Genomic DNA, 26,018 nt, shown 5'->3' with positions numbered 1-26,018 from the left:
CTGAGGGGAGCAGCGGGCGGGTCAGGAGAGGTCTGCCACGCCATGTGGTCACCTCCGGGGCAGGCAGGAATCGAACTCATGCGGAGGTGGCTTCAGATTCTCAGTGCTGTGCTTTAACCCGCTGCGCCACCAGGGAGGGCCTGCAGATGCATTTTAAGTCATGTTAAAACAAGAGTTAGAAATAATAGTGTACTCTTGTATTTACCTAGATCTTTCATATTTATCTTTGTAGTTACTTTTACTGGTGTTCTTTAGATCTTCAAGTGGAATTGGGCTATTGTGTAGTATCTCTACATCATTTTAGTCTGAAAGGTTTTTAAATTTTGTTTATCTAGTACTGTCTTAAATTCGCCTTCATTTTTACTTTCAATAAATATCTCCCCACCCAATCTGTATTTTATTATATTGGTTGCATGGATTGATGTAGAGGTTGGACCAGGGAGGATTCTCTGCCTAGTTGGAGGATAATTTCATTGGCTATAGCAGCAAGTTTGTTGGAAATTTAAAGTTTTAGGACTTTAATATATTACCTCAATGATGATTAGCTGCTATTATTTTTTACCAGTAATGTATTATTCTTATTGAGGAAATTTTGTGTTTTCTTTTGACATTTTGGTTAGGAATCCTTTATCTTCTTTGCAGTTTGTTGAGCTTCTTGGATATGTAGATTAATGTTTTATATAAATTTAGGTAATTTTTGGCCATTATTTTTGTATATATCCTTTCTGTCCCTTTGTCTTTTTCTTCTCTTGGAGACTCCCATTGTGTATGCATTGCATTGCTAGTGCTGAAGGTGATCTAAAGGTTCTGTTCACTATCTCTTCTTCTGTTTGTCAGACAGGGTGACGTTGGTTGGCTCATCTTCAGGTTTGCTGACTCTTAAAACTCAGATTCACTATTGAACCCCTCAGCTGAACTTTTATTTTAGTTGTTGTGCTTTTCATCTCTAGACTTTCTATATGGTCATTATGTTTCGTCTCTTCATTGATTTTTCTGTATTTGATGAAACAGCATTCTTATGCATTCCGTTAATTCTTTAGAAATAGTTTCCTTTAGTTCTTTCATTATATTTGTCATAGCTGACTTCACCTAATAAGTCCCGCTTCCTGGACTTCCTGTAATCTGTCAACTGGTTATTTCCCCTTCATAGTTTCTTATTTCTTTACATGTCTCTTTTTTGTTGTTGTTGTTGAAACTGATTTAAAATGGTACATGTGGCAACTCTGGAAATCACATTATTCTTCCCCTTCCCAGATTTTTGTTGTCAATGTCCCTTTTGGGTTAGTGACTTTCCTGTCCTAATACATAATTGGTATTTTTGTTTTGTGTTACTAGCTTTAGTTTGGTGGTCAGCTAATGATTGACTGAAATTGCTAAATGTTTTTAGTCAGTGTTCTAGCCTTTGCTGAAAGACTGACTGTGCATGCTTTCATTGTTCTGTCCTGTGCTGTATACATACTGTCTTCATTTACTGCCTGCTTTGCAGAACCTGAAGGTCAGCCAGCAATGAGACATTAGTGTCTTCTTGAATATTTCCTGGGCAGGTATACAGCCTTGCCACATACGTGTATGGCTTTTAGATTACCAGGAATATATCAGGGCTTTTCAAAGTTCTCAGGACATCTGATTCTGCAGGTTTTCTTGTAAGTTTTATGTAATCATTTTTTTTGTCCTAGTAGTTAATTGCTATCTCAGGCAACTGCATGTTGAACTCCTGTTGCTGATTCATTCACTTGTTCCTGATCATGACCTCAGGAGATAGAGTCATACACTGGGAATACGCTGAAGTAGCTCAAATAAAGATTAGCTCTGTGAAGGAGAGTTCCAAGGTTATGCTAGACAGTTGGATAAAGACAATTCTCTGAGAATGAGGATTTTCTGGAATTTCAGATTTGTCCAACTTTTTTGTTTCTGCAAGACTGCTCATAGTTTTCAAACTGCTGTGATGTTGAGGCTGTTGGTTTTCAGTTGGTGAGCCAGAGATGGAAATAGGGCAGAACAAATCATGTCAGAATCAAGCAGCTTTTTTTGGAGAAGTCTTCTCAGGTATTATAAACCTAATTTCCAGGATTTTGAAATGTTGCTTTTGACAGATTTTGTTTCTTCGGAGAAGCAAATTTTCAGCATCCTTACTTGGCCATTTTGAAGGGTGCCTCCCATTTGCTTTTACAGTTGCAGTAATTTTCTTAGCTCTTTGTATGTAGTGATGATGTTTTTAAAACTGTGTAGTTTCCTTTCCTCTACATTAGGATTTTGAAGTGTGTTTATTTTGGTCTCTTTTTTATGTTAGGAAGTTTGTGTTATAATCCTTGGTTGTCTGCTTATAAAGAGTAGTGGACTAATATTACCAAAGGCTTAAAAATAAAACTTGAGAAACTACCTTTGAGGCAGAGCAATTGTTTATCAAAATTCATTGTACACGAGAAGTTTCACTCATAGATGTATTTGAATGTAGGCTCAATAGGGAAATTCTACATTTCCCCAAATTATATTCAACATTTAAAGCTGTTGCTTGCCATCAGCAGTTTTCTGGTGGGCTTTTAAAACTTTTTTTTTTTTAAGTCATTCAGGGATTTTGCAAAATAAATTTGTAATTTTCCTTTGTTTTTGACTGTCTTCTTCAGTTAGTATGATCAATATTTCATTCTCTTACTATAATAATGCTCAACAGAGAGAAGGCAGACATTGTGAAGTTATTTGTACAATAAAGCAACCATGTTTAACAAGGAAGACTAGTGGACTGAGATGCTATTTAGGAATTCTGAGTGGAGTTTGTGGAGATTACTAGTACTTGCTTCCAGGAAATTATTTTAATTTATATTATAAAATGTAGGAAAGAATAATTAGATCTTAATCTTATAGTAAAATAAACATCACTTGGCTCACAGAATTGAATATAAAATTCAAAGTCTGAGAAACTAGGGAAAAAGTATTAGTAGTTTGTCAAACTATAAAAAAGTTTCAAATTTAAGATCCAAAACATTAAGATTCAAAGAATGAAAAAAAAGTCCGTGACTTCAGAAGGTACTCCCCAGTTATGTACTCACTGTCTTTGAATGTATAAGCCTCATCTTTTACATTTGTACAAGTTGATAGCTCCAGATAGAGGCATTTTATACTGCTGTTTTTAGAATCAGTCGACAAAAGCTGTTCATGAGAATATGTTGTTGGTGTTAGAATGTCATACAGCCAGCTAGTGATCTCTGAAGGTGGCTAAGGATGCTTAATCCTTAATAGAATCCTTCATAAGATCCATTGTTACAGGTATTGTTTATCAGAGAATGAGAGAACTGTGAGACAGGAATATAAAAACAGTGGGAAAGGTACCTTTCTGAGAGAATTCTGAGTTAAGGTACAGGTACCAGTGACAAATTTTTCTTAGCGATCTCATTCCTAGTTGTTTGGGTTTGTCAGTTGTAGCAACGTGATCACAGCGAGTAGACATTCCCCCAAATATATCATCTCCAAGATTCTCTCACTGTTGTCATTGCTAATGATGATACCTTCCCCGGAATGGAAGGAGTACTTGCACTCTGCCAGTAGTTTCAGCAACAGCCAGACTTGAGAGAGGGTTGGCCCAAATTTGGGAGGGTACAGACATGTTCATGTCAGAGGATGTGGTTGTGACCCAATAAAGTGGTAACCTGGTCAGGGCATGCCTGGCAACCTGTACAGTGATATTATTTATGGGCCTGTCAAGCCATTGGAGATCTTTGTTGCTTACATAAGGGAAGGTGATGAAAACATCACAAGAATTGACTCTAAGGCATCTTTCCAGATTTTTAGTAACCACTGAATTTGAAAGTGAGTGATAGTTTTACTGATATCTGGTCCTGAGATGAGGGTAGATTTTTTGATGGAGTGGCAAATTTGAGTAACTGGTAGTTGCTGCCCACAGCAGTGTTTAGAAGGATTCTGAGTTATATGTGGACTCAGGTGGAAAGATGGGTTGCAAAAGGTTATGGTATCTGCCATGGAAGAGGACGGGGGGAGAAGCAGTATGATTAGTTCATCCTTTTTGTTTTTATCTCTATTTGCTGATGTGTTTGACTTGACTATTACTTAGAATGAAACATTCTACGTAGAATAGAATGGCATAGAATCAAATAGCTGTAGAGGGTAGGAACTTTATACATTCAGCATCGGGCAAGCTCAGTGTTCAGTCCAGTAAACTAAGAGCAGAATGTATGAAATAGCTAGTTTTCCAGAAAACTTGAGTAGGATAAGATTAGGCACTAGCAGTCTCACAAAGCAGTGTAACTGTCCTCCATGACATAGTGCTTGGTGTCCAGAATATCAAAGAAATATCATTCCTCTCGCTCCTCAGGAAGCTTTCATTCTGGTTGGAAAAACACGTTTGAAATCATTAGAACTTGTATGGCTGGTTGCTTTATAAGAATTGGTGCTAAAATATCTCACCTGATTTCTGCAATGGATGGTATAGATTTGATAGCAGAAGTACATTGTTTTAGTATCTCACCCTTTACAACCTATTCCAGTGTTTCTGAATTTTTGCTCAGGAAAGCCTTTTTTTCTTACTACTTCGCACCCAATTTTCCTCTCAATTTTCTTATCACTAGGAGGGAATGTTTTGACTGGTTAAGGAGTTTTGCTTCAATATAAATGTCATGGGAAAAGACCCATTAATAGAAAATAAATGTCATGTAGATTTGTTCAAGCTGAAGATTATCCAGTCACAAAATTTGTTTCTGGAGAAATTATTTGTAGCACTTTTGAATTAAGCATAGTTCACAGAAACGCCTTTGTACTCTAATGTCAGTTCATTTTGAAAATAACCTAAGTAATATAGTCTGTGCTTAGAAATAGGGGAAGTATACACATTTTCATGGTAATATATGTTTTGTATTATGAATTTAATATAGTGCTAGAGTATATGGGTTCTGTCATCTCACTCTTAGAGCTGCCATTGTCACGTTAACTAGCGATTGTAAATGTGTTAGTTAATCTTGATGAAGTTATGAGGCCTTGATTTTCTTATCTGTATAATGAGGATGAGACTCCCATCTAAGGCTGTTGAGATGAAATGAGACCCTTGAGAGTGAGCCTTTAGGTCAGTACTCGATCCATAGTAAAACTTCAGTTATTGTTGGCTGTGGCTAGTGTTATGGATGTAATTACTATTTTTAGCTTTAGGTAGACTTACATCACTGAACTTGTTTTGGTGGGGGGGGGTGAGACTCAAGTTCACATTAATGTTTTAATATGTAACTATAAACAGTGATGGATAATAACTTATATGTATTTTTAATACAGGCTGAATGTAATATTTACAAAATTTGATGAAGTACAAAAATCTGGAAACATGATACAATCTGCAAATGGTGAGTAGAAAAAATAATCCTTCTATTTTCACCCTTTCAGTTTTGTGTCATTAATGCCTGTGTATTTTTTGAGCCACTGAATTTGATATTTTTGTTGAGTGTGTAGGTCTTCACCCTTAACCTCCATTTACCCACTTTCCCATGCCAGAAAATATGGAGCCATCATTGACTTTCCTTCATAGCTTACATGAAATCTATTAGCTGATCTCATTGACTTTATTTTTAAAATACACCTAGAATCCTGGTCATTCTTACTGCCACTGCTGCCCTCTTCTGAGACCATCTTGGTATTTTACCTGTGCTGTCATGTCCTCCAACCCAGTTTCTTTGCCTTTCCTCTCTCCAGAGACCTAAAATCTTTCGCAGAGCGATGCGTGTGATCCTTTGAATGTAACTCAAGTGTAGTTAATCCCCTGTTCAGAATCCAACTAGGTTTCCTACTACACAGAGATCCATACAATTCCGTGGCTCACCAGGTCCTGTGGCATCTCATGCTGATCATCATTCTGATGTCATCTCACATTGTTCTTTCCAGAAGTTCTCTGGGCTCTACTCTCATTGGTTTTCTTGCTAATTTTGAACATTCTTAGCTTCTCCTGCTTCAGAATCTTAGTGCAGGCAGAAAGAATCATAAGCACAATCTGTTCCCAAGTGTCATTATGATCCTCTTCCCCATTCCATCCAGATTTTCATGGCAGTATCACTGGGTTACAAAAGCCATCCAGAACTCATCCAGTGTTCTAAGGGAATTCATTCTCTGTGCCTTCACCAGGCTTGATTTCCCTTCTTAGCACATATCACTTATAGTGTGTGTGTGTGTGTGTGTGTGTCTATCTTTATGTATGTATATGTATACACACACATACTAAGTGCTAGCATGTAGTAGCAATAAATACTGTTAAATCAACAAAATAATTGTCACTTGAATTTTGACTTCATCTTGCTGTGTCTCTTCATTTTACTTAGTGATGCTATTTGAGAACAAGTGGGTAGTTCTTGGGACTAGTTCATTGGGATTCTAAAAGCAGTGAAGGGGAAGAAAAGAGTGTATATACCATGTGAATCAAGTCATCAAATAGTCAATTGCCAACAGTTTTTCTAATTTTGGATATCTCATTATATAATAGCTATTTTAGAAATGCTAGGGATCTTAGATAATAAAATTCCTTTCAAAATTGGAGTATTTTGAATAAAAATATTTAAGTGATTTCTGCTAAAGTGCTTAAATACATAAGGATAGAGCAGAGACAAAATCCAGGTCTTTGGGCATATATACTACTGCATACTTCCCATTACCAGTAAGGACTTTGGCTGTGGAAGCATGTTTCTTGTAAAATGCCATCATCAATCTTCATTCTTTTCTCTTTCTTTTTCATGTTTGTCAGAACATGATGTTAAAAGAAAAGTGAATAATAATTACTTGAATTCAGCCACTACCACCACATCTGATTTTGCATTCTCTTGTAATTCATTTTCCTTTAACTGTATAATTTATGTGTAATTTTAAACATTGCATAATTTCTGTAAATTACCTCCCTGCTTTAGCTGATACTTTTATAGATGATTTTGTAAGTGCATCATTGGTAGAGCTGAGGCCAAAACTCTGGCCATGGAGTTGTGCTCTAGAGTTGAATGGGGGTGGCCACGTAGGGGCAAAGCACCCCGTCCATTCTAAACATACGTTGTTATTTATTTATTTTTTTAATGGGTAATCCCCAGTGAAAGGCATACGTTGTTATTTTTGAGTGTGTGTTTTTTATGTAATTTGTGTTGTTTCCCAATTTAAAAATTGTTGGTACCAGGATACAGAGTACTGGGCCAAAGGGATATTGGTGGTAGAAAAGTAGGTTTGTGCTTCATTTACTGTACTGTAACTCTGAAACAGAATCTCATGTTAATGCTGATGTTGAGAGAAGGAACATATCTCATATTGAAGGCCTTGCTTAGAAAGGTGGGTATGTAAACACTCTGAGATTCGGTGGTCATGAAAAAATACTACTTGTTCATCGATAATATTAAAATCCTGTGGCACTGGCTGTATCACAAGCAGCATTTTATTCTAAATGTTTAGGTATAAATGTTGCCTCCAAATTCCCTCTCTTTTGCGCGTGTCAGTAATGTGTGTTGTGTTGTATGTGAATGTATGTATGTATGCATTTGTGGCAAAGGGGTAGGGTTGAGGATGAAAGCTTTTAGAGATCTGTATTAAAATAAAAAAAAATGGTAATAAGCCTTAACTAAAATTTACAGGCTTACAATTTCAGTGTTTTACTATATGCAGTAATACTATATAAATTTTTAGCGGCATTATAAAAAAATCTAAAGACGTGTTAAAATTTAAGAAGTTCTAAACTAAACAATGTTGTTCACTTCATAGTGACTTTGAGAGACCAGTACAATTTTTCTATTGCTGTCAAAACACAAACCATCTAACTTCCTTATTTTCTATTCACTGATTATTTTTTTGATAAAAACCAGTGGAATAAAACTAGTCTAATTGCGCGCCCCCCCCCAATCCCTCAATTCCCTCAGTGAGTCCCAATGTAAACATTCTTTGAACTTTTCTGGACTGCTATTTTCTCAATCTATCCACTCTTTTTTTCTCCGGCTTGCTCTTTACACAACTTAAACTGTAAACTTCCTTATTAGTTCTAGGAGTTTTTATAGATTTTGGGCTTTTCTGCAGACCATTGTGTCATGTGCCAATAGGAACAGCGGTGTTTTTCTCTGGTCTGCATACTTTTTCTTTCATTTCCCTTGCCCTGTTGTACTGGCTAAAACTTCCACCACTATACAAACTTAGAAAATAGCAAGAGTCAACATTCTTATCTAGTCCCCTGTCTTCACTACTAAGTTTAACTCAAATTTTTGTCTATGCTCTTCAGCAAGATATTATAGTTCTCATCTATTCCTGTTTTTCTTAGTGTTTTTTGTTTTGTTTCTCATATCACAAAAGGGTGATATGGAGTTTTTTGGACTGGAAATCATCACAGTGAGCTATAATTCACTTACCAAAAATTTATTTCTTAAAGGGTATAATTTAGTGGTTTTTCATATATTCACACGATTGTGCAGTTACCATTATAAGTCTAGATTATTTTCATCACTCTGAAGAAAACCTATTTATCCATTAGCTTTCAATCCCTGTTTCCTTCTTGTCCCAATCCTTGACAACATACTCTCTATTTCTACAGATTTACCTATCATGGGCATTTAGATAAATGGAATTATACAGCATAGGGCTTTTGTTTACTATTTCTTTTTCACTATAGTATTTTCAAGGCTCATCCACATGCCAGCAAGTATGTGTACTTTTTCCTTTTTATGACTGAATAATATTTCTTTGTATAGGCTACACCACATGCAGTTTACCTGCATGTCAGTTGATGATCGCTTGGGGGTGTTTTTTACTGTTTGATTGTTGTGATGTCTCCTTCTGTGAATATTTTTGTAAAAGTGTTTATGTGGGCATTTGTTTTTACTTCTTGTGTGTATTGCTTGCAGTAGAACTGTGAGGTCTTTTTAGTTAATCTTCATGAATTACTGCTGCATTATTGTATAAAATAGCTGTATCATTTTACATTTTTACCATGCATGAGACTGTAAATTAATTCACATCTATTTCAAAACTTTTTATTGTTCATCTTAGTCATCCTGGTGGGTGTAAAGTGGTATTTCATTGCAATTTTGATTCCTTTGTTTGCTTTTCCAGAATGGAGCTTTTCCTTGGGGCATTTGCTACTATTATTAAGGTCCAGGTGCTTAAACTCTGACTAGCAAGAGTAGGTTTTGGTCTTGTGTAGGGGTAAAGCTGGTGTTTTGAATATCACAACCTCAGCCTAGAAATGAGCCTCTTCTGTGAGGAGACACAAGCGATCCAAACTGGATCTGTCCACCGGTTGAGGCTCCAGCTGTTCTTTTTTGGGGAGGCCTCAGGCTCTTACCAGTAAGTATCACTCAACATCCCTGCTATAGTTTTCTAGTAGTGCACCCCCAGAGTAGCATCTCTGAAGTTCCCGATGTGGGTGGTAACTCTGAGGCAATAGCAGCAGTTGGACTCCACTGTTCTCTGTGATCCTCCTTTGTCACCTGTGGGTAACATGGAGCACATGTATGAGCACTCCGAGTCTGAGCTACACTTAGCTTTCAAAGCAGGCCTATTTTAGATTCTGCGATACTGTCTGCCCTTTCCCGTGAGGGAGGTAGGCACCCACATGGCAGTGTGACATTTTTGCTGAGGGATCTTACACTGTGACTGTCTGCTTTCACTAGCATTAACATTTTCAAGGTTCACACACACTGTAGCGTGTACTGTCACTCCACTTCTTCCGGGGCTCCATTGTGAGGATAGACCACATTTTGTGTGTCCATTCATCTATGGGTGATTATTTCAATTATTTCTACCCTTTGGCTAAGGAACAGTGTTGCTATGAACACTTTTGTTTAAATATCTGCTTTCTGTTCTTTTGATTATATACCTGCAGGTAGATTGCTGGATCATATGGTAATTATGTTTGACTTAATGAGGAACTACCAAACTCTCTTCCACTCTCTTCCCTCTTTGACATTTACAATTTTTCTCTAACAAACCTCCCCCCAAAAAACAATTCCATTTTAAAATTTATAGTCATCCTAGTGAGTATCAAGTGGTTTCTCATTGTGGTTTTGATTTTATGAGTTATTTTTTTACTCTGGTGTTTCCAAGTCTTACATTTTGATGAAATGTGTTGCCTCTTCTTTCGTTATTTGTCAACAACAGTACTCTTTTGAATAATAAATAAAAAACTATGGATTTGAGCTAAGTTGGAAGAAACTTAATATAATGACAACTCTTAGGGAAGAAATTGCATTTTATCCTGGGTTGTCTTTTCTGTCAGGTTCAAATTATATTCTAAGGTGTTTAATGGATTATATTTATATGAAACCCTTAGGCTTGGGTTTATGTAAGTGTAAGAATTGTGACTAAAACAGCAGTGAAAAACAGCTGAGTAGCAATTGTCAGTGAGCATTTGCTCTCAAATCGAACACATCATCTCTGTGTGATTCTTTTGTGTTGCTAGGTTACTCAAAGGCCTTCTGGCTTCGAATGGCAAGAATATGGAGTTAAAAATATGTTGTTTTATAGATGTTTCTTTTTCTTCTCTCTCTCCCTTCTTTTCCTGTCTCCATATAATTAGCAAACCCCTTGAAGCAAAAATTATAGTTTTTCCTTCCATGGGTTTCAAAAAGCAAATTATTTTCTGTGTTGGTTTTTCTAATCATGCAGATGTGCTTATGCTCATGGGAGAATTGGATTTTCAGCATGAAAGAGCTGGTAATTACAGACTAGTCATGTCCTTTATCTGCAGCCACTTAATGATCCTTAATTGGTTCTGATTGATGTGAGGCCCATGGACATTAATTTGGTTAAAAATGTGCATGTTTTTGAGTTTTTTTAAGTAAAGCTAATGAATTTATGAAGGGAGGATGAAAATACCATGTTGATAGAATCCATAAAAATTCCAAAATAAAGACAGTGCTTATAGATCATTATCTATAGATTAGACATCACTGGCCCTAATGCATCAGAGTATCTAGGGTCCTGCTGCTGCCCAAACACACCCTGCCTTATGTATTTTTACTAAAAAAATTTATAATTTGAAAAGTATCAGGTACCAGTTCTATGTTGGAAATGAGAAACACCTGCTTAAGCTAAAACAAATAGAATTGCTCGGTGAGCTCTAAGTAGGTGCCTAAAATTAAGAGCATTCATTGAAAGGTGAACTGTCTTTCCTTTACTAAGAATCGAAGATATTATTATCCTGCTTAGTCTTTACAAAGAATGACTGTGAATAAGTGAACCAGGTTCTGATAATAGGTCTTCTTCTCCCCTTTGATAGACTGCGTATTATAAGGTTTAGGATTCTAGTTCAGATTCTTCGGAAAATGTTTCCATAGGCACAGATGCAGGAGACTCTGTTAGAGCATTGAAGGCTGGCGCCATGCTGTGTTGCTAGGACCACCTAAAATAGCCTGGGAGAGACTGTGTCTGATGGCAGTTTACACTGCAACTCTGTCTTCCTTGTGGGAATAGGATTACTCTTTGGCATTCTTATGTAAGGTCCGATAATTTAGACAATTCCAAGAATTTAGACAATGTTAGTTTCAAAGAGGGTTCTCTCACATGAGTAAAGTCAGATGCAAAAAGCTCCCCAGCCACACCCCTTATATATAAAAACAACAACAACAACACTATTCTATATATTCTAGGCTTTTATTTTGGAACAGGGTGGCAGTTGTCATTGGTGCTGGATCACACCAAAGAAGTCGTGTGGGTGGAGAGTTTGCTGATGCTTAAGTTGCTGGGAGTAGGTATAGCTTTCAGAGCAGTGTTTTTATTTGTACTGAGATCACTGACAACATGACTACTGGCAAAGGTAGGCTGTTCTAATCTTTTCTGGAAAGTATAATTATGACTGTTTACCTAGAAAATAAAGTGTTTAAGATATTTTATAATTGGTGTGAGAACTAAAAATTATAGCTGAAACTAAGGAAAATAATTGCTATGAATACTTGTATTGAGGCAGGGAAAATTGTGAACACTACTGATGTTCCCATGAATGTTCACCTTTGTGGAGAGTACATGTTAGTGATTGAGTTTAACTGTTTTCATCGGCCTTTGTTTCATGTGCTTTATTTTTTTTCTGTCTTCCTGTGTTTACAGTATGTATGTTTTGAAAATAAACTCCTTTGTAGTTAGAAGACATTAGCTAATAAATGTAAGCTAGCTGTCTTGAAAGAAACTTGCCGGCTAGAAATTTCTGAGGTTTCTTGAAAAGGAGATAACAGGAAAAACACACACAACCCATAGCAGTCTATGGGTGCTACTTCTGTCTTGAGGATCCTTGTTTAGCATTTTCCTTTCCCTTTTAAAATATTTGCATTTTTTAAGTGCTAAAATGGCACTGAAAATGAAAGATGAAGTGTTGTTTACAGTCTTACTGATGAGCCTTCAGTCTTTCCATGGAGGCTTCACCAGTTGTGATCAGCAGTGAAATGATTTTGAAAGGGCTCCATGTAAACAAGGTTGTGTTTGAAGGAGGAAATACAGTGTTGTGATGGGAGCTACTTGTGTTACTGTCTTCCTTTCCTATGGGAAGGGCTTCCTGGCAGGCGTTTAATTTGTTGACACTAAGGGATATTTCTAAATCTTTCAAGTGAAAACCGGTATTAGAGAGTGAAATTGTGTGCAATATCAAGTGTTCGTTTGTCGTTGCTTTGGGGAAATTGGCACACATCCAGCTCATTTGTTCTGTTTTTATTTTGTAATGGGTTATTAAGACATGTATATCTACCTTTTAAACCACATTTGGTTCAGTTTAATAAAAATGGACACTCTGGAAGATGCCACATTTCTGTTAGAATTTAAAACTTGCATCGATAGTATTCCTTTTGATTTCATCATCCCTTATAACAGAATTCTTTATTCAGGTTAGCTGCTGCAGGAACTCAAAACCTGGGTAGGAGAGTTAAATAATTAATGTCCTGAAGTGGCCTCTTTTGCAGCCCTTCTTTTGGGGATTTGAAAGTGTGTACTTTAAAAGTTACTGTATTTGGGAGTTGTTCTATTTTTAAACTACCAGGTAAAGATGGGAGTTGACTGTTTATATTAAAGGTCATAGAGAAAACCTGGAGGATCTGAGTTTAAAATAGGATCTTTTTCTAATTCCTTTCAAACACGGTACCTAGAAACAGGTTTAGAAGCATTTCAATTTTACCCCAAGAAGCTGCAACTATAGAATTAAAAGTGGCTCTTTGTGGTGTCATATTTGAATGTTCCTCTATCAGTCTGTCAATAAAAGGGCCATTAACAATCTGAAAAATGTAATACCATGATTGTATACAGTATTTTAGTAATTTCAAAGCATTTTCCTGCATGTTTTTGTTTTGTGATCGTCCCGGCAGCCTCATGAGTAGGCAGGGCAGCTTGGAAACATGGACCAGGAAGATTTCAGGAATTCTCTTGTTGGGGGTGGTGGCTGCAGAGAGAAGCAGTGCTTTGGACTCAGACTGGTCCTCCTTCGGCAAGCTGTGCTGTCAGCCTCCTGCATTTGCCCTACTATTAGGATAAAACTGGCTTTCTATGTTCCTTTGGTTGTGAAATTGTGCCATTTTCAAAAGTTGCCATAGGGAATAATTAAAAATGGAAAGTATTTTAAGAGATATTATTAAAACACGAATTAGGGCCCTCCCTGGTGGTGCAGCGGGTTAAAGCACAGCACTAAGAAACAAAAGCCACTTCAGCATGAGTTCGATCCCCGCCCTCTGCTCCCCTCAGCAGTATACTTTATCAGTCGGCCTGTTCTGCTCCCTGTTCTGTCTCTGGTGAATCCTCTCACCGCTCCTGTACTTCTGGTCTGTATCCCAGAAATAAATAAATAAATCTTAAAAAAAAACATGAGTTAGAACTTCATAACCCAAGTTTTAGTTTCTTTTTTAAAAAGCTTTTTTTTTTAGTTGAGGCAACACTGGTTTACTGAACTGTATATGATTTAGGAGAATGGGCACATACCTCCTCAGATGACTGTCTCTGAAACAGTGCCATGGAGAGTGGCAGGTCGCTGTGGGGTCTCACTCATGCTATAGCAATGGGGCTTTATGAACAAGTGGGAGGTTGGGAAAAAGTTTCTAAGGTCACAAGTAGCCAGCCCTCTCACCCCAGACCGTGTCCACTAGTGCAAAACAGAGGCCTTTCATGTGCCGATGAGAGCCTGGAGCTGGTGGCACACTGGTAAGCAGTGTGCCTGGAGCCAGCTCACAGTGGCATCTGGAGGTGCTCATAGGTGGTGTGGCTGAGGTGACACTGGCAGCCCACAGCGCCAGCCAGGCTGGACTGGACAACGCCAGAACCCAGATCTGACAGTGCTAGAGGCAATAGGCACCAAGAGGCAGTGCCAGGTGATCAGAAGCTGTTGACAATTCCTTTTTTTTTTTTTTTAAGATTTATTTATTTATCCATACGGAACTGGAGTACAAACCAGAGGTGAAGGGTCATTGAGAGAATTCAACAGAGTGGGGATCAGAACAGGCAGATCAACGAAGTACACTGCTGAGGGGAGCAGTGGGCACGTCAGGAGAGGTCTGCCACACTGTGGGTCACTTCTGGGTCAGGGATCAAATTCACACAAAGGGGCTGCGTCTCACTTGGAGTGATGTGTCCTAATGGGATGGCCCCATTGTTGATAACTCTTAAACTAGCTGGACACAGAGTGCCAGACACTGGTCAGCAGTACTCATCAGCACTGAGCAGTTGTGCCAGTCAGCGCCAGTACCCAGGAGGTGGTGCCAGGGACACCAGTGTTACATCTGTTAGTGAGCTTAACCAGCAGCAGATAGCTCTTGGAGACACAGTAGCCAGGCCAGTGGTGCTCTTTGTAGGTGATGCCAGAGGCAGGAACAGTGGCCAGGTGTCTGTGAAGGTCTGTGGGAGTCTGAGAGTGTACAGAGGTCTGGCAATATGTGGAGCTCTGTATAGTCTTGGAGGTGGTCTGCTGAATGAATCAGGTGGCTCCTGTTCTACCATATATCCTTTTTGGGGGTCACTGCCCTATAAGCTTGATTAGATCAGTTGTCAATCCTATTTGGTGCTGCTTAAGCACCAGTTAACTTGCTCCACTTTCAATCTGTTTAATGAACTCCACCTTGGAAGTAGCTGGAGAACTTGAACCTGTGTGGTTCATTCATGTTATAAATGCCAGATTCGAAAGGGAAAATCCCAGCTTCTTCTCTGACCCAACTTGCATTGAGGTCAGACCCCTGGGCCTGGATGAGCCACTGTTGGAGCTGACCTCAGTGGGGCCAGAGACTCACCACCCCTGGCACCCCTCAGGGGGTCAGGTTTAACAATACTAGGGGGCCTCCAGCAGCACTGGGACACAGGTCTCAGGAGGTTTTTTGGGTGCAGCTGTTAAGAGCCCACCTTGTTGGGCTGGTGGACACGGGCTCACCACTGCAAGTGAGACACAGGCCCTTTGTGCGAGTTCAATTCCCAACCCAGAGGTGATCCACAGAGCTGCTGCATCTAGGTCTAGCACAACTCCTAGTAGCCTGGAACTAGGAGCTTTGGAGCTTGGGATCACCTCCACTATGGAGGCTGAAGATTGGCTTTTTGTGGGTCAGGGAAACCACTGCCAGAGCCCAGGGGCCAGCCCACACTGAGCTTTCCTGCTGCAGGAAGGACCTGTATGCTGCCTATAGGCAGCATGCGTGGGCCGCTTGCCAAGGCCAGCTGCTGGAGCTCCTGTGGGGCTGTGGGCACTAGGGGCAGCCCGCATTAAATTGGCTACTGCTACCTCCACTGCTCTTGCCACTGCTGGGGCTTTTAGAGTAGACACCCACCACCAGGTCACCCAGAGTCCTTTATCTTAGTGGTAAACTCAGACCATTGGGTTCCTCCCTACTTTGTCTCTCTCTCCACCCTGTCACCATCCTGATCCCAATCAGTTGTTTACCAGGAGATTGGGGGAGGGGCATCCAGTTCTGGAATGAGTTAGTTTGAAAAAGTAGCTTGGTGTCACTGCCTGCAGTGCAGAGGAAGCTGGATCAAGGCTTTGTGTATACCACGCGAAGAAGCTGAGATTTTTTATTGTAGACCAAAACTTCTCAGAGTTAAATTTGAAAAGCCATGTAGGGTAGGTAGAGAGATCGATATAGGATGGCCAACTTTAATTTTACCAAGTGTAACAACAATAATAAAACTCCCATGTATCTCTTACTATTTCATAAAACATCATATTAACATCCACAAAAAATATGTAATTTAGAATAAAGGATAGTCCTTGAACTGAAATTAATTTAACCATATGTAAAATTCATAAGCTTTTCCTCATAGGTCTCTGTTTGGTGCTGACAGTGTTAGTCATCCAGTGAATCATCAGTGGTTTTTAAATGGCTTGGGGTGCAAGTAGATAAATAAGTAAAAGGGAATATGTAAGACTGTAGAGTTTGGAACCCTCAGGCTGAGTGTGTGTGTTGCCTGAATGAACAGTGTGCAGCCTGGGGCAGCGACTTGTCTGTCGGCCTGAATTTGATTTCCTCTTGTGAGTGGGGGACAGTAATAATTTCTGCACCGGTGAGAGGAGTGATTGAGGTGATGTATGTGGATAGCTGTCCCATAAATGTCACCTACAGGGACACCCTCCACTGTGGCAGTGTTAATGGGAAGTGAATGTTAGAAGGTTTAAAGTGATATTGTCACTGCTTTTCTTTATATATGGGAAGCTTGCTTAAGAAAAACAAAATGCAGAAGTAGATGTATAATAAGACTTTTTTAAAGAAACTGCCACTCAGATCTTGATTTCCAATACCATCAGGGCTCCATGGGTAAATGAGCAGAGAATATACCTCATGAGCTTGGTGCATATTGAAGTGACAAAAGGAAAAAAAAAAATTCTCAGATAATAGAACAGGAGATGCAGTGTGCACTGCAAGATCCCCTGTGGCCACAACTGGAAGAAACTGAGACAATAAAATAGGATAGTACTGGATTATAACCCAAAGTGTAAACTAAACACTGATGAGCTCATCGTTGTAAAAATGATGCTTGAATAAATAATATGTAAGTGAGGGGGAAGAGGCAGCGCTCCCATGACTTGAAATCATCCATCAGCCAGTCTCGTGGAAGAGCATCCTGTCCTGTTGTGTGTGATATGCCCAGTGACTTCCTGCAGAGTGCAGCATGGAAGGGAGAGAGAGGAACTGTGCACTAGAGAAAGCTAGTAACTACTACCTCCGCCACGTGATCAAGGTCAGATCAGCCTGACTGAGGCCTGTGCTCTCCATATAATGGGATGAGAATGGCACTTATCTCTTCTCTCCCAAACCCGCAAACTCTGTCTAGACATGACAAAAACCTCAGGATCAATTGGAAGGACATTCTGTAAACTAGCCAACTTGTACCCCTCAAAACTGTCAACGTCAAATAAAATAAGAAAAGTCTGAGAAATTCACAACCTAGATGAACCTAGGGAGGTTGGATAAAGGTCATGTGATAGTCTCACTGGGAATCTGGAGCAGATAGAGGATAGTAGGGGAAAAATAAGGAACGCTAATGAACTGACTTTAGTTAGTGGTACTATATCAGTACTGATTCATAACTAATGTGCTCCTTCTAATGGTAGATGTCAGTAATGGGGGGACTGGGAGGGAGGAGTGTGTGGGACTCAGTTCTTTCTTCATAACCTGCCTGTCACTCTAATATTCTTCTATAATAAAAACTTTTATAAAAGCCAAAAACTATGAACTAATGGACTTGTGAGAGAAACCTTTTATTCTCATGTTTTCTTCTGGTAATATTAAAATTGTTTAGCCATGTCTGTCCATGCAGTAATTTTGTGTCTGTAAAAGGTTCCATCACCTTTTGGGTGGTGAAATTCTGTGATTTTAGCTTTTATATTTTTTAATGTTTTATGTATTTAAAATATACAATGTTACTTATTTTAAAAAGGAGATCAAAGGAAAGGGGATCAGTTAGGAGCTACTTTGGTAACAGAACTCCAAGAGATGAGGAAGACCTGTTTCAGGACAGCTTCATAGGGACTGGACAGGAAGTGGGAGTGGAGATGGCCGGAAGCAGCACTGGCCACCTTGCAGATTATTTAAGTGGGTGAGTGAGCAGGAAATGGGGGAAATGATGAGGGAGAAGGAAGATTTATTTTTCATGGTCATCTTATTTCTCTCTTATGCAGAAATATGATTATTTGCCTCTCTTGGGTTCTTAAGAACGAATTCCTTAAAGCAGGAATGGATGATTTGCAGGATTATTGCACAAAAAGACAAATCCTTTTGGTATAGTCTCTTAAGTATGAGATAACATGCTGATAGGAACTCTTTTCCAAATTTCACTCTGAATTGTCCCATCTGCTTTACTTTTGACTTACACAGTGGTTATTGAGAAGAATCGAGTCAAGATCGGTACAGTGATGATTAAAATGACATTTCCAAAGAATGCAAATGTAGACCTGATATCTGTGATTTGGGTTCTGCCATTTATTAAAGTTAAATGCCTATACTCTTTCAGGAAAAGTTCGGAGATAAAATAAGTGCAATGGTCAGAAGGAGAAAAACTAATTAGTTGAAAAGATACACTGTGATTTTTGTTAATGACAGTGAGACATGTGAAAATAATAGTTTTTGTATCCTGTAAGGTCATAAATAGTTTGTCATAAATACATAAATTTTGTGTATTTATTTCTGCATAAGAGAGAAATAAGATGACCATGAAAAATAAATAAGATGACCATGAAAATAAGATGACCATGAAAAATAAATCTTCTACATGTGACTAACCTTGGAAGACAGCACAGGTAGTGGTGACAGTATATAGATTTGTCACAAATACACAAATTTTGTCATAAATACACAAATTTTGTTTATAGCTCTTAAAGTTGTTTACAATTCCTTTTTTCATGAAGTAGTGAAAATGTAAGTCTGAACATACTTAAGTATCTGCACTCTACTTTTTGGCTACTTTTGTAAACCTTAAGCAGCAACTTAAGTAGCTACTCTTCCCCAATTACGATGGCAACTTTTTGAGATTGGCATTATGGTTGTTAATCAGGCCAGCTTTCCTGCTAAGCCTGTCTGTGCTCCATGCTCTCCCTGTGCACCCTTCACAGCCGCTTGTCGCTCTGGGCCAAGGGGCTTCAGACGTGTTGTTCCCACTAGGTTACACTTCACTTTACTCATTTCCCTGCTTGAAAGTTGCTCGTTTTACAGGCAGTGCTTTTCATGGGGCAGAGACGTGCCCTCCCTGACCCTCTGTCTTCTAGGAATGTATTTTGCAAATAAATTTCCTCATTCTGACTGGCCCTCTGAAGGTAGGGTTGAGACACTGACCTGTTCTCTGAATTGTCAGCATCTGGTTCAGGGCCTGGCAGTGAGTAGGCATTTAAAAAACATCTTCTTGATACACAAAGTATATATGAATGATTCTCTTATTCGGTACCTGAGAAACGGACTGAGAGAAATCCAAGACTTATCTAAACTCTGAAATATTGACAAGCATTTTGAGGCCCAGAGAGGTTTTTAAAATCTAAATACTGTCACCACTACCTGTGTTGTCTTCCAAGGTTAGTCACATGTAGAAGATTTAACTCCAGGTATTATCTCGTTTTCTCAGTGAAAATGCATGCTAACTCATTGACTTGCACCCTGTGCTAGGAAAGCCAAAATTATTACTCAGAATGCAGAAATATATTTCTGAGGTCAGAGTGCTTTCATTCTTCCACTCGCCTCTTGTAGGATGAGCTTTGTGAGTTCTTACTTTAACCAGGTTTAAGGTTGAATAGCTATATATATTTGTGCTAAAAAAAAAAAAAAAAGAAAAGAAATTCGAAACACCCCCATTTGAAAGGACCCTCTTTTCTATCGTAAAATTCACTTTTGGAGTCTTCTGGTTTACACAACTTCTTTTTGCAGAAATGCAAGTTATATTTGAGTGTGATTTACTGTATGTAGTTTCTGGAAGTTAGCTAGGAACCACAGCTATAATAAACTAACAGCTACCCACACAGTGGCCAGGAAGCCAGACCTACAGGATCACAAATGCATAATGCCTTTTGCAAAGACAGTAAACCCCACTGTAGGGCCCTTGTTCTCGCTGAAAAAGCAAATCCTGCCCTATTACATAATCAAAGGCATTCTTTGGTTTCATTGTTCATAGTAAATTAGAACTTTCCTCCTCCCCTTTGTTCTCCTCTACTCTTGAATTCTTGGTCCATGACAGAGATGTCTGAGTAATCCTTATCCATATTAGAGGTGAGCTTTCTATCTTTGGTGAAAACCATCCAGTGAGATTTGGCTATCCCTAAACTCCCTGGTCCAAAAACATGCCTCTTGTTTTCCCCTGTTATACTACACTGTTTTTTTCTTGCATTAGATATATCACATATTTGTTGTTATGTCTGTTTACAAATCTTGTTTTATCTTTTTATACTGGAAGTTCCCTTTGGGCACTTAGCATGCATGTTTTGTTCTTATTGTATTCTAGGGCTTGTCTTTCAGGCAGCAGAACCTCATGCATTTATTAAAGGGATAGATGAAAAAGGTAGTTATCTCAGTCAGGTAGCAAGTAGCCTGCTAGTCCTCTGTAAATTTCCTTCACTGTTTGTTGACTAAATCGGGGCACAATGCTCATGAGGCCGTAAGATAGAGAATCTGTTCTCTTTGTCATTTCCTTTACTTCCCCCCCCTTTCTTTTCTTTTCCTTTCCTTTCCTTTTCTTCTTTTATTCTACCCTCTCCCCACCATTTTCTCTTGTATCTTTCCCTTGTGATTCTCCCACTGCCTTCAAGAAGTCCATCTACTGAGAGAGAATTCTAACTGTTATAGGGCACCTCAATTCAGAGAGAGGCACCCCTGAAGCCCCAAAACCTCACCTCAATTCAGAGAGAGGCACCGCTGAAGCCCCAAAACCTGCCTGCTCTAAGTGGGTTCTGCCATCCGCCGCTACAAGACAAAACATATAAAGCTTTAATGAAAAGTGACTTTATTACAGTGAAAATACAATATGGAACACAAAGAATTTAACTTCTAAATCAAACACCTGAAGTTACCCATCCCCTCGTGGGCAAAAGTCAACCCAAAAGGGATTGGCCCAAAGCAAGGCCTGAAAGCCCGCCACAAGACTAAAGCACCTTCTGGCCGGGACCCATGGAAAAGGGTCAGAAATGGCCAGACAAATCTGAGAGGAAAAGAGCAAAATCAAAATCAATATAAACACTGCCATGGTCACCTCCCTACAGGTATCTCACCCACATCTGCCTTAACCAGTCCAGGGTCAGGAAACAAGCCCGGTTTCTTCATCACATGCTTGCTGCTCCATGTGGCTTCCTCAGGTCTCCATCTTTTTCTCCATCTGGCCTCCTCTCTTCTTCTCTCTCCTTTTTCTCTGCTCAGTTCCACCCTCCTTCTGGGTGGGGCAGGGAACCTGGAACTTCCCTTCTCCTAGGGACCACCCAGTTACATAACCACCTGGGTCAGAATAGATTTTTGAGCTGGTCAGAGAGGCTGTAATGAGGCCCTGGAAGTCTAGCCCCCATCTGGTGTGCTCAGAAGTGCCCTGTGTGGAGGTCTGTAGTACAGCAATGCTGATTTTGACAGGCTCATACATTGGTTTTATTTGGACCATGTGCTTATTTGGGGGGAAATTGGTTTGGGTCACAGGGAGTGCTGCAGGAAGCCAAAGGTAATGTTAAACAGGTGTCTGGTTTGCCTAGATGATGGAAATGTGGAGTGTGGCGTACTCGCTCTTAGAGCTGGAAAATAAACATATGATAAATATGAGAGCACAGTTGTCAAACAAGTAATTTCAATAACATGTCTATATAGAACTCTTTGAGGCTGTGCTATGTACTATATTCTCTTCCCTTATAATACACAGTTTCTGACTTCACAGTGATATTTCCCTAAGTGGTGCTTTGCTTGCAGCTGGTTTATTCCCTGTGGTTGTATGGCCTCTACATGTGGCCATCCATCAGATTGTGCGTCTTAGCAGCAGAGACTCAATCTGGATAAAAACCAGAATACTATTTGCATTTAATGGTGTCTAAATGCAATTAAAAGGATTTTAGAAAATAATTACCATGACATTTTGGAACAAGTTATTCTTGGTTTATGTTGCTCCTTGCTTTGTAATTATATAAATAATTACAGCTTTATGAACTCCAGCAGTAGGCATAATAAAAAATAGTAAGGCCATAGCTGTAGATTTTTTTTAATTGTATGTTTGTTGTAGTTATCCAAAGGCCTTGTTCTTATTAAAATTGTAGAGAACCATCAACTGACTGACTTTTAACTTTTCAAACTGTAAGACTGAAATTCAGATTTGAATGAACCTTGCACAAAAGAACCAAACTGCAGTGATAGTTGGACAAAATAATATACTCAGACTTGATATATTTACTCAGAATAATTTTCTAGGAATTGACTCCAGATTCTTAGATAATAATTTAGTTTTTTTTTCACTACAATAATTAATTCCTTCTTAATTTTTTTGAGCTATCTTGTTTCATGGGATTCCGTTTCAACAATCTTATTTTTAAGGAGAAATGCTTTGAGATAGCTAAAATTCATGATAGAGATTATAAGAGTTTTAGTGAATTGATTTAAATTAGCTTTTTGTCAGTGTCTGTACAGGGTTCTAAATAAAGCAGGATACTAAACTATTACCAAAAAATTAGAAGCAGGAATGCTTCCAGATACATTTTATGAGCTCTCAACATTTCCCTGATACCAAATTCAAAAAAGCACATGACAAAGATAGAAATCTTTGACTTCTGTTCATTGTTGGACTAAAGTTCACCACACAGGGCACTAAAAAATATTGGAAACAATAAATGAGTATAGTAAAGTGACAGGCTACAAAACAAGCATTCAAGGATTGTTGCATTCTGTATATGAATAATGAAAGAAGGAAAAAAATTAAGAAAACAATTTCATTTACAGTTGCATCTAAATAAATACTTGGGAATAAATTCAACTATGGAAGTGATAGACATACATGGTGAAAACTATAAGAATACATAAAAGATATAGACCAAGATACAAAGAGCTGGAGAGAGATTTAAGTTCATGTAATTAAAGTGGCTATTTTATTTTATTCAGAACAATCCTTGTCAAAATGACATTCTTTTAAGGAAACAGCAAAAACATTAAAATTCATATGGAGCTACAGAAGACCCCAAATAGCTAAAGCAGTCTTGTAAAAAGGAAAAGAAAATGGATTCATCATGTTACCCAATTTCAAAATATATTACAAAGTGATAATGATTAAAGCAATATGGTATTACAATAAAAATAGACACATGGATGAACGGAATAGAATTGAGAGCCCAGAACAAAACCCACATATATATCAACACAATCTGTGACAAAGTAGCTTAATATAAACAGTGGAGAAACAAATACATCAAACAAATATATGTTGGACATGATGAGAACCCTGGACAGCCACATGTAGAAGAATGAAATTGGATCACTCTTTAGATTCATATTCAAAATAAATTCAAAATGGATTTAAGACCTGAATGCAAGACTCAAAGCCACAAAATATACATGGAAGAAAACAGGTGATGTTTATATGTGTTCCTTCATATCAGCATTATAAATGTTCTTGGGTACTTGATGCCAAAGGTGAGGGAAATGAAAACAACAACAACAAAAAAATGAGATTACAGCAAATTTAAAGTTTCTGTGCACTGAAAGAAAATACCAGTATAATGAAAAGACAACTTGCTGAATAGGAGAGGATATTTTCACATCATGAGTCTGACACAGGGTTAATATATCCAAGATATACACAGAACTCATGCAATCCAGTAACAGAAAACCAGATAACCCAATTTAAAAATGGGCAATAGAACTGAATAGATATTGATGGCCAACAGGTACATGAAAAGAATGCTGATCACCACTTACTATTAGAAATTCATACTAAAATCACAAGGAGAAATGGTTTACATAAAAAAACTGCCAACGACAAGTGTTGGTGAGGATTTGTAGTAAGAGGAATCCTCATATACATGTTGGAATGTAAATAGATGCAACTATTTTTGGAAAACAGCATGGGGGGTGTCTTCCTCAAAAAACCTAAAAATAGAGCTAGCTGTATGACCTACTACGACTGATTATCTGTACACCACATTGTGCATTATTTTCAATAACTAAATATGGAAGGGAACTAAGAATGGGAACTAAATGCCCATTGATAGGTGATTAGGCAAAGAAGATAAGTGTGTGTGTGTGTGTGTGTGTGTGTATCTCCACACACGTACAATGGAATATTCTATTTAGCTATTATAGTTTAAATTTTGCCATTTGCAGCAATGTGGGAGGAACTCAGGGATTGTGCAAAGTGAAATAAGTGAGGAGAAAGTTAAATAATGGATGTTTTCACCTATATGTATAATGTAAAGAAATGAAGCAAGTGAACAGACAAAATAAAAAGAAACCAACAGACATTGACAACAGAACTGAGTTTACCAGAGGGCTGGGGACAGGGACAAGGATGGGGTAGATCTAATGGATCATAGTGGGTGTTTTGTTTAGAAAAAGGAAAAAAGAAAAGACAGTAAAGCATGGCGCCAGGATGTGTGAACTTTTTTTTTTTTTTTTTTTTAAATCTAAACAGGGCAGCTTGACATCTAGAAAAGAAAGTCACACAAATAACCACTTAACCACTCCCCCCCTCCCCTCCCTTCCCTTCCTGCTACTGAAGAACTTTGGGTTAGATGGCTAATGGAAGGGTCAGAGTTCTCCTGCTCTGAGAACCTGGCAGGAGAGGCATTCTTGGAGAAGGCACTTTTTCTTTTAGCCTGGAACTGTGCACAGTTCGAGGCAGTCAGACATGTCTAGCTATGATGGTCCTTAACGGGATGTAAAGCCAAGCTTTTATAGTGGTTGAGACTTCCTGTGGCTCTTCAGAAGTTACTTAATGTGGAGTCAGTTCAGGTTTCACAGCTCAGTGACTACTATTTCAGCAGGAAGGATAGTTTATAGCCATATTCCCTCTGGGGAGTTCTTTGATGTTAGGATATTTGAGTGGCAATCGCTTCATATTGCCTTCCTTTAGCTTTTAGTTGGTCCCAAGGGTGAGTTTATAATCTTCCCTAGGTGTGTGTTGTTAGATACTCTCCCACATTGATATATGCCTATATTATTGCTGTGTCACTGTAGGCCCTTTTCTCTGAGGAAGGTATAGTATGAACCGTATTACTTATTTAAACTGAGCCTTCAGATTGGTCACAAGATACTAACTTCAACATGCTAACTGCTGCACGTGACTTGGGGTCTTTGTGTTTAATCTTTTGCTTCTTGGTACCCAAGATAGGAACAATTCCAGGGCTCTTGGATCTCTCTGTGTGCAGAGGGTAGAGGGTTATTCCTGTCCAAACTTCTTTGCCCCTCCTATAGTTGTCCAGGGGGAGCTGTACCTAGAATTTGTTTTCGCTCACTGTATAGCCTTTCAGGATGGTAGTCCAAGGCGTTCTGACTTATGTGGGATGCAGACACATTTAAAGCATTTCACCATCCCAGTTAACGTTATGGACACAGTAGAGTGAGTCACATTGGAAGGTGGGTAGGAGGATACAGTGGGTCCTTTTTATGTTATATAGCCTAAGTCTATATACCTTTGTTTGGTATTCACACGACTGATCTTGTGTGTGCTTTCAAAGCATCATACTGAATCATAACTGCTGTTGCTTATAGTTCTTGCTTGTTCCCACGCTGGCCTGGAGAACTGAAGACTGAGAACTATGGCCTTCCTTCCTGCTTCCTAGCTCCCAACAGAGTAGCTGGTACACAGTTGTGCTTGATAAATAAATGTTGAGGGATGGAGGAAGGAAGGTGTATATGGTATGCTCTTAGTGTTTAGAAGAGATGTCCTCTATAGTAGCCCCCCAAGGGAAAGAAGACTGGTACCTCTGAGCATTCATCCAGCTTTGTTATAGAAGTAGCAGGGAGGGGTTACTTTGAGGCCAAGTAAGCTTACACGACCATGTGCTGTGTACTTGAAATTCCAAGTTGCTAAGAGGCCATTAAAAGGCAGAATTAGGCCCTCCCTGGTGGCGCAGCGGGTTAAAGCACTGCACTAAGAAGCTTAAGCCACTTCCGCATGAGTTCAATCCCCGCCTGCCC

The 26,018-nt window shown here is 38.8% G+C and overlaps 1 protein-coding gene across 5 annotated transcripts in view; it reads left to right on the top strand.

The window, feature by feature from the left end:
- Nucleotides 1–26,018, top strand: part of CLASP1 (cytoplasmic linker associated protein 1) — a 261,001-nt gene that overhangs the window by 111,809 nt on the left and 123,174 nt on the right. For all 5 annotated transcript variants that reach the window (XM_012727152.1, XM_012727132.1, XM_012727159.1 and 2 more), the window contains exon 8: nt 5,275–5,342. In XM_012727152.1, the coding sequence (XP_012582606.1) occupies nt 5,275–5,342 (68 nt within the window). The remainder of the gene's footprint in view (nt 1–5,274; nt 5,343–26,018) is intronic.

The sequence above is a fragment of the Condylura cristata genome, unplaced genomic scaffold (assembly GCF_000260355.1).
Source record: "Condylura cristata isolate star-nosed mole 26May11 unplaced genomic scaffold, ConCri1.0 scaffold00002, whole genome shotgun sequence".
Lineage (NCBI taxonomy): Eukaryota > Metazoa > Chordata > Mammalia > Eulipotyphla > Talpidae > Condylura > Condylura cristata.
Note: the sequence above shows the minus strand (reverse complement) of the source record. Positions and strands in the feature narration are given on the sequence as shown.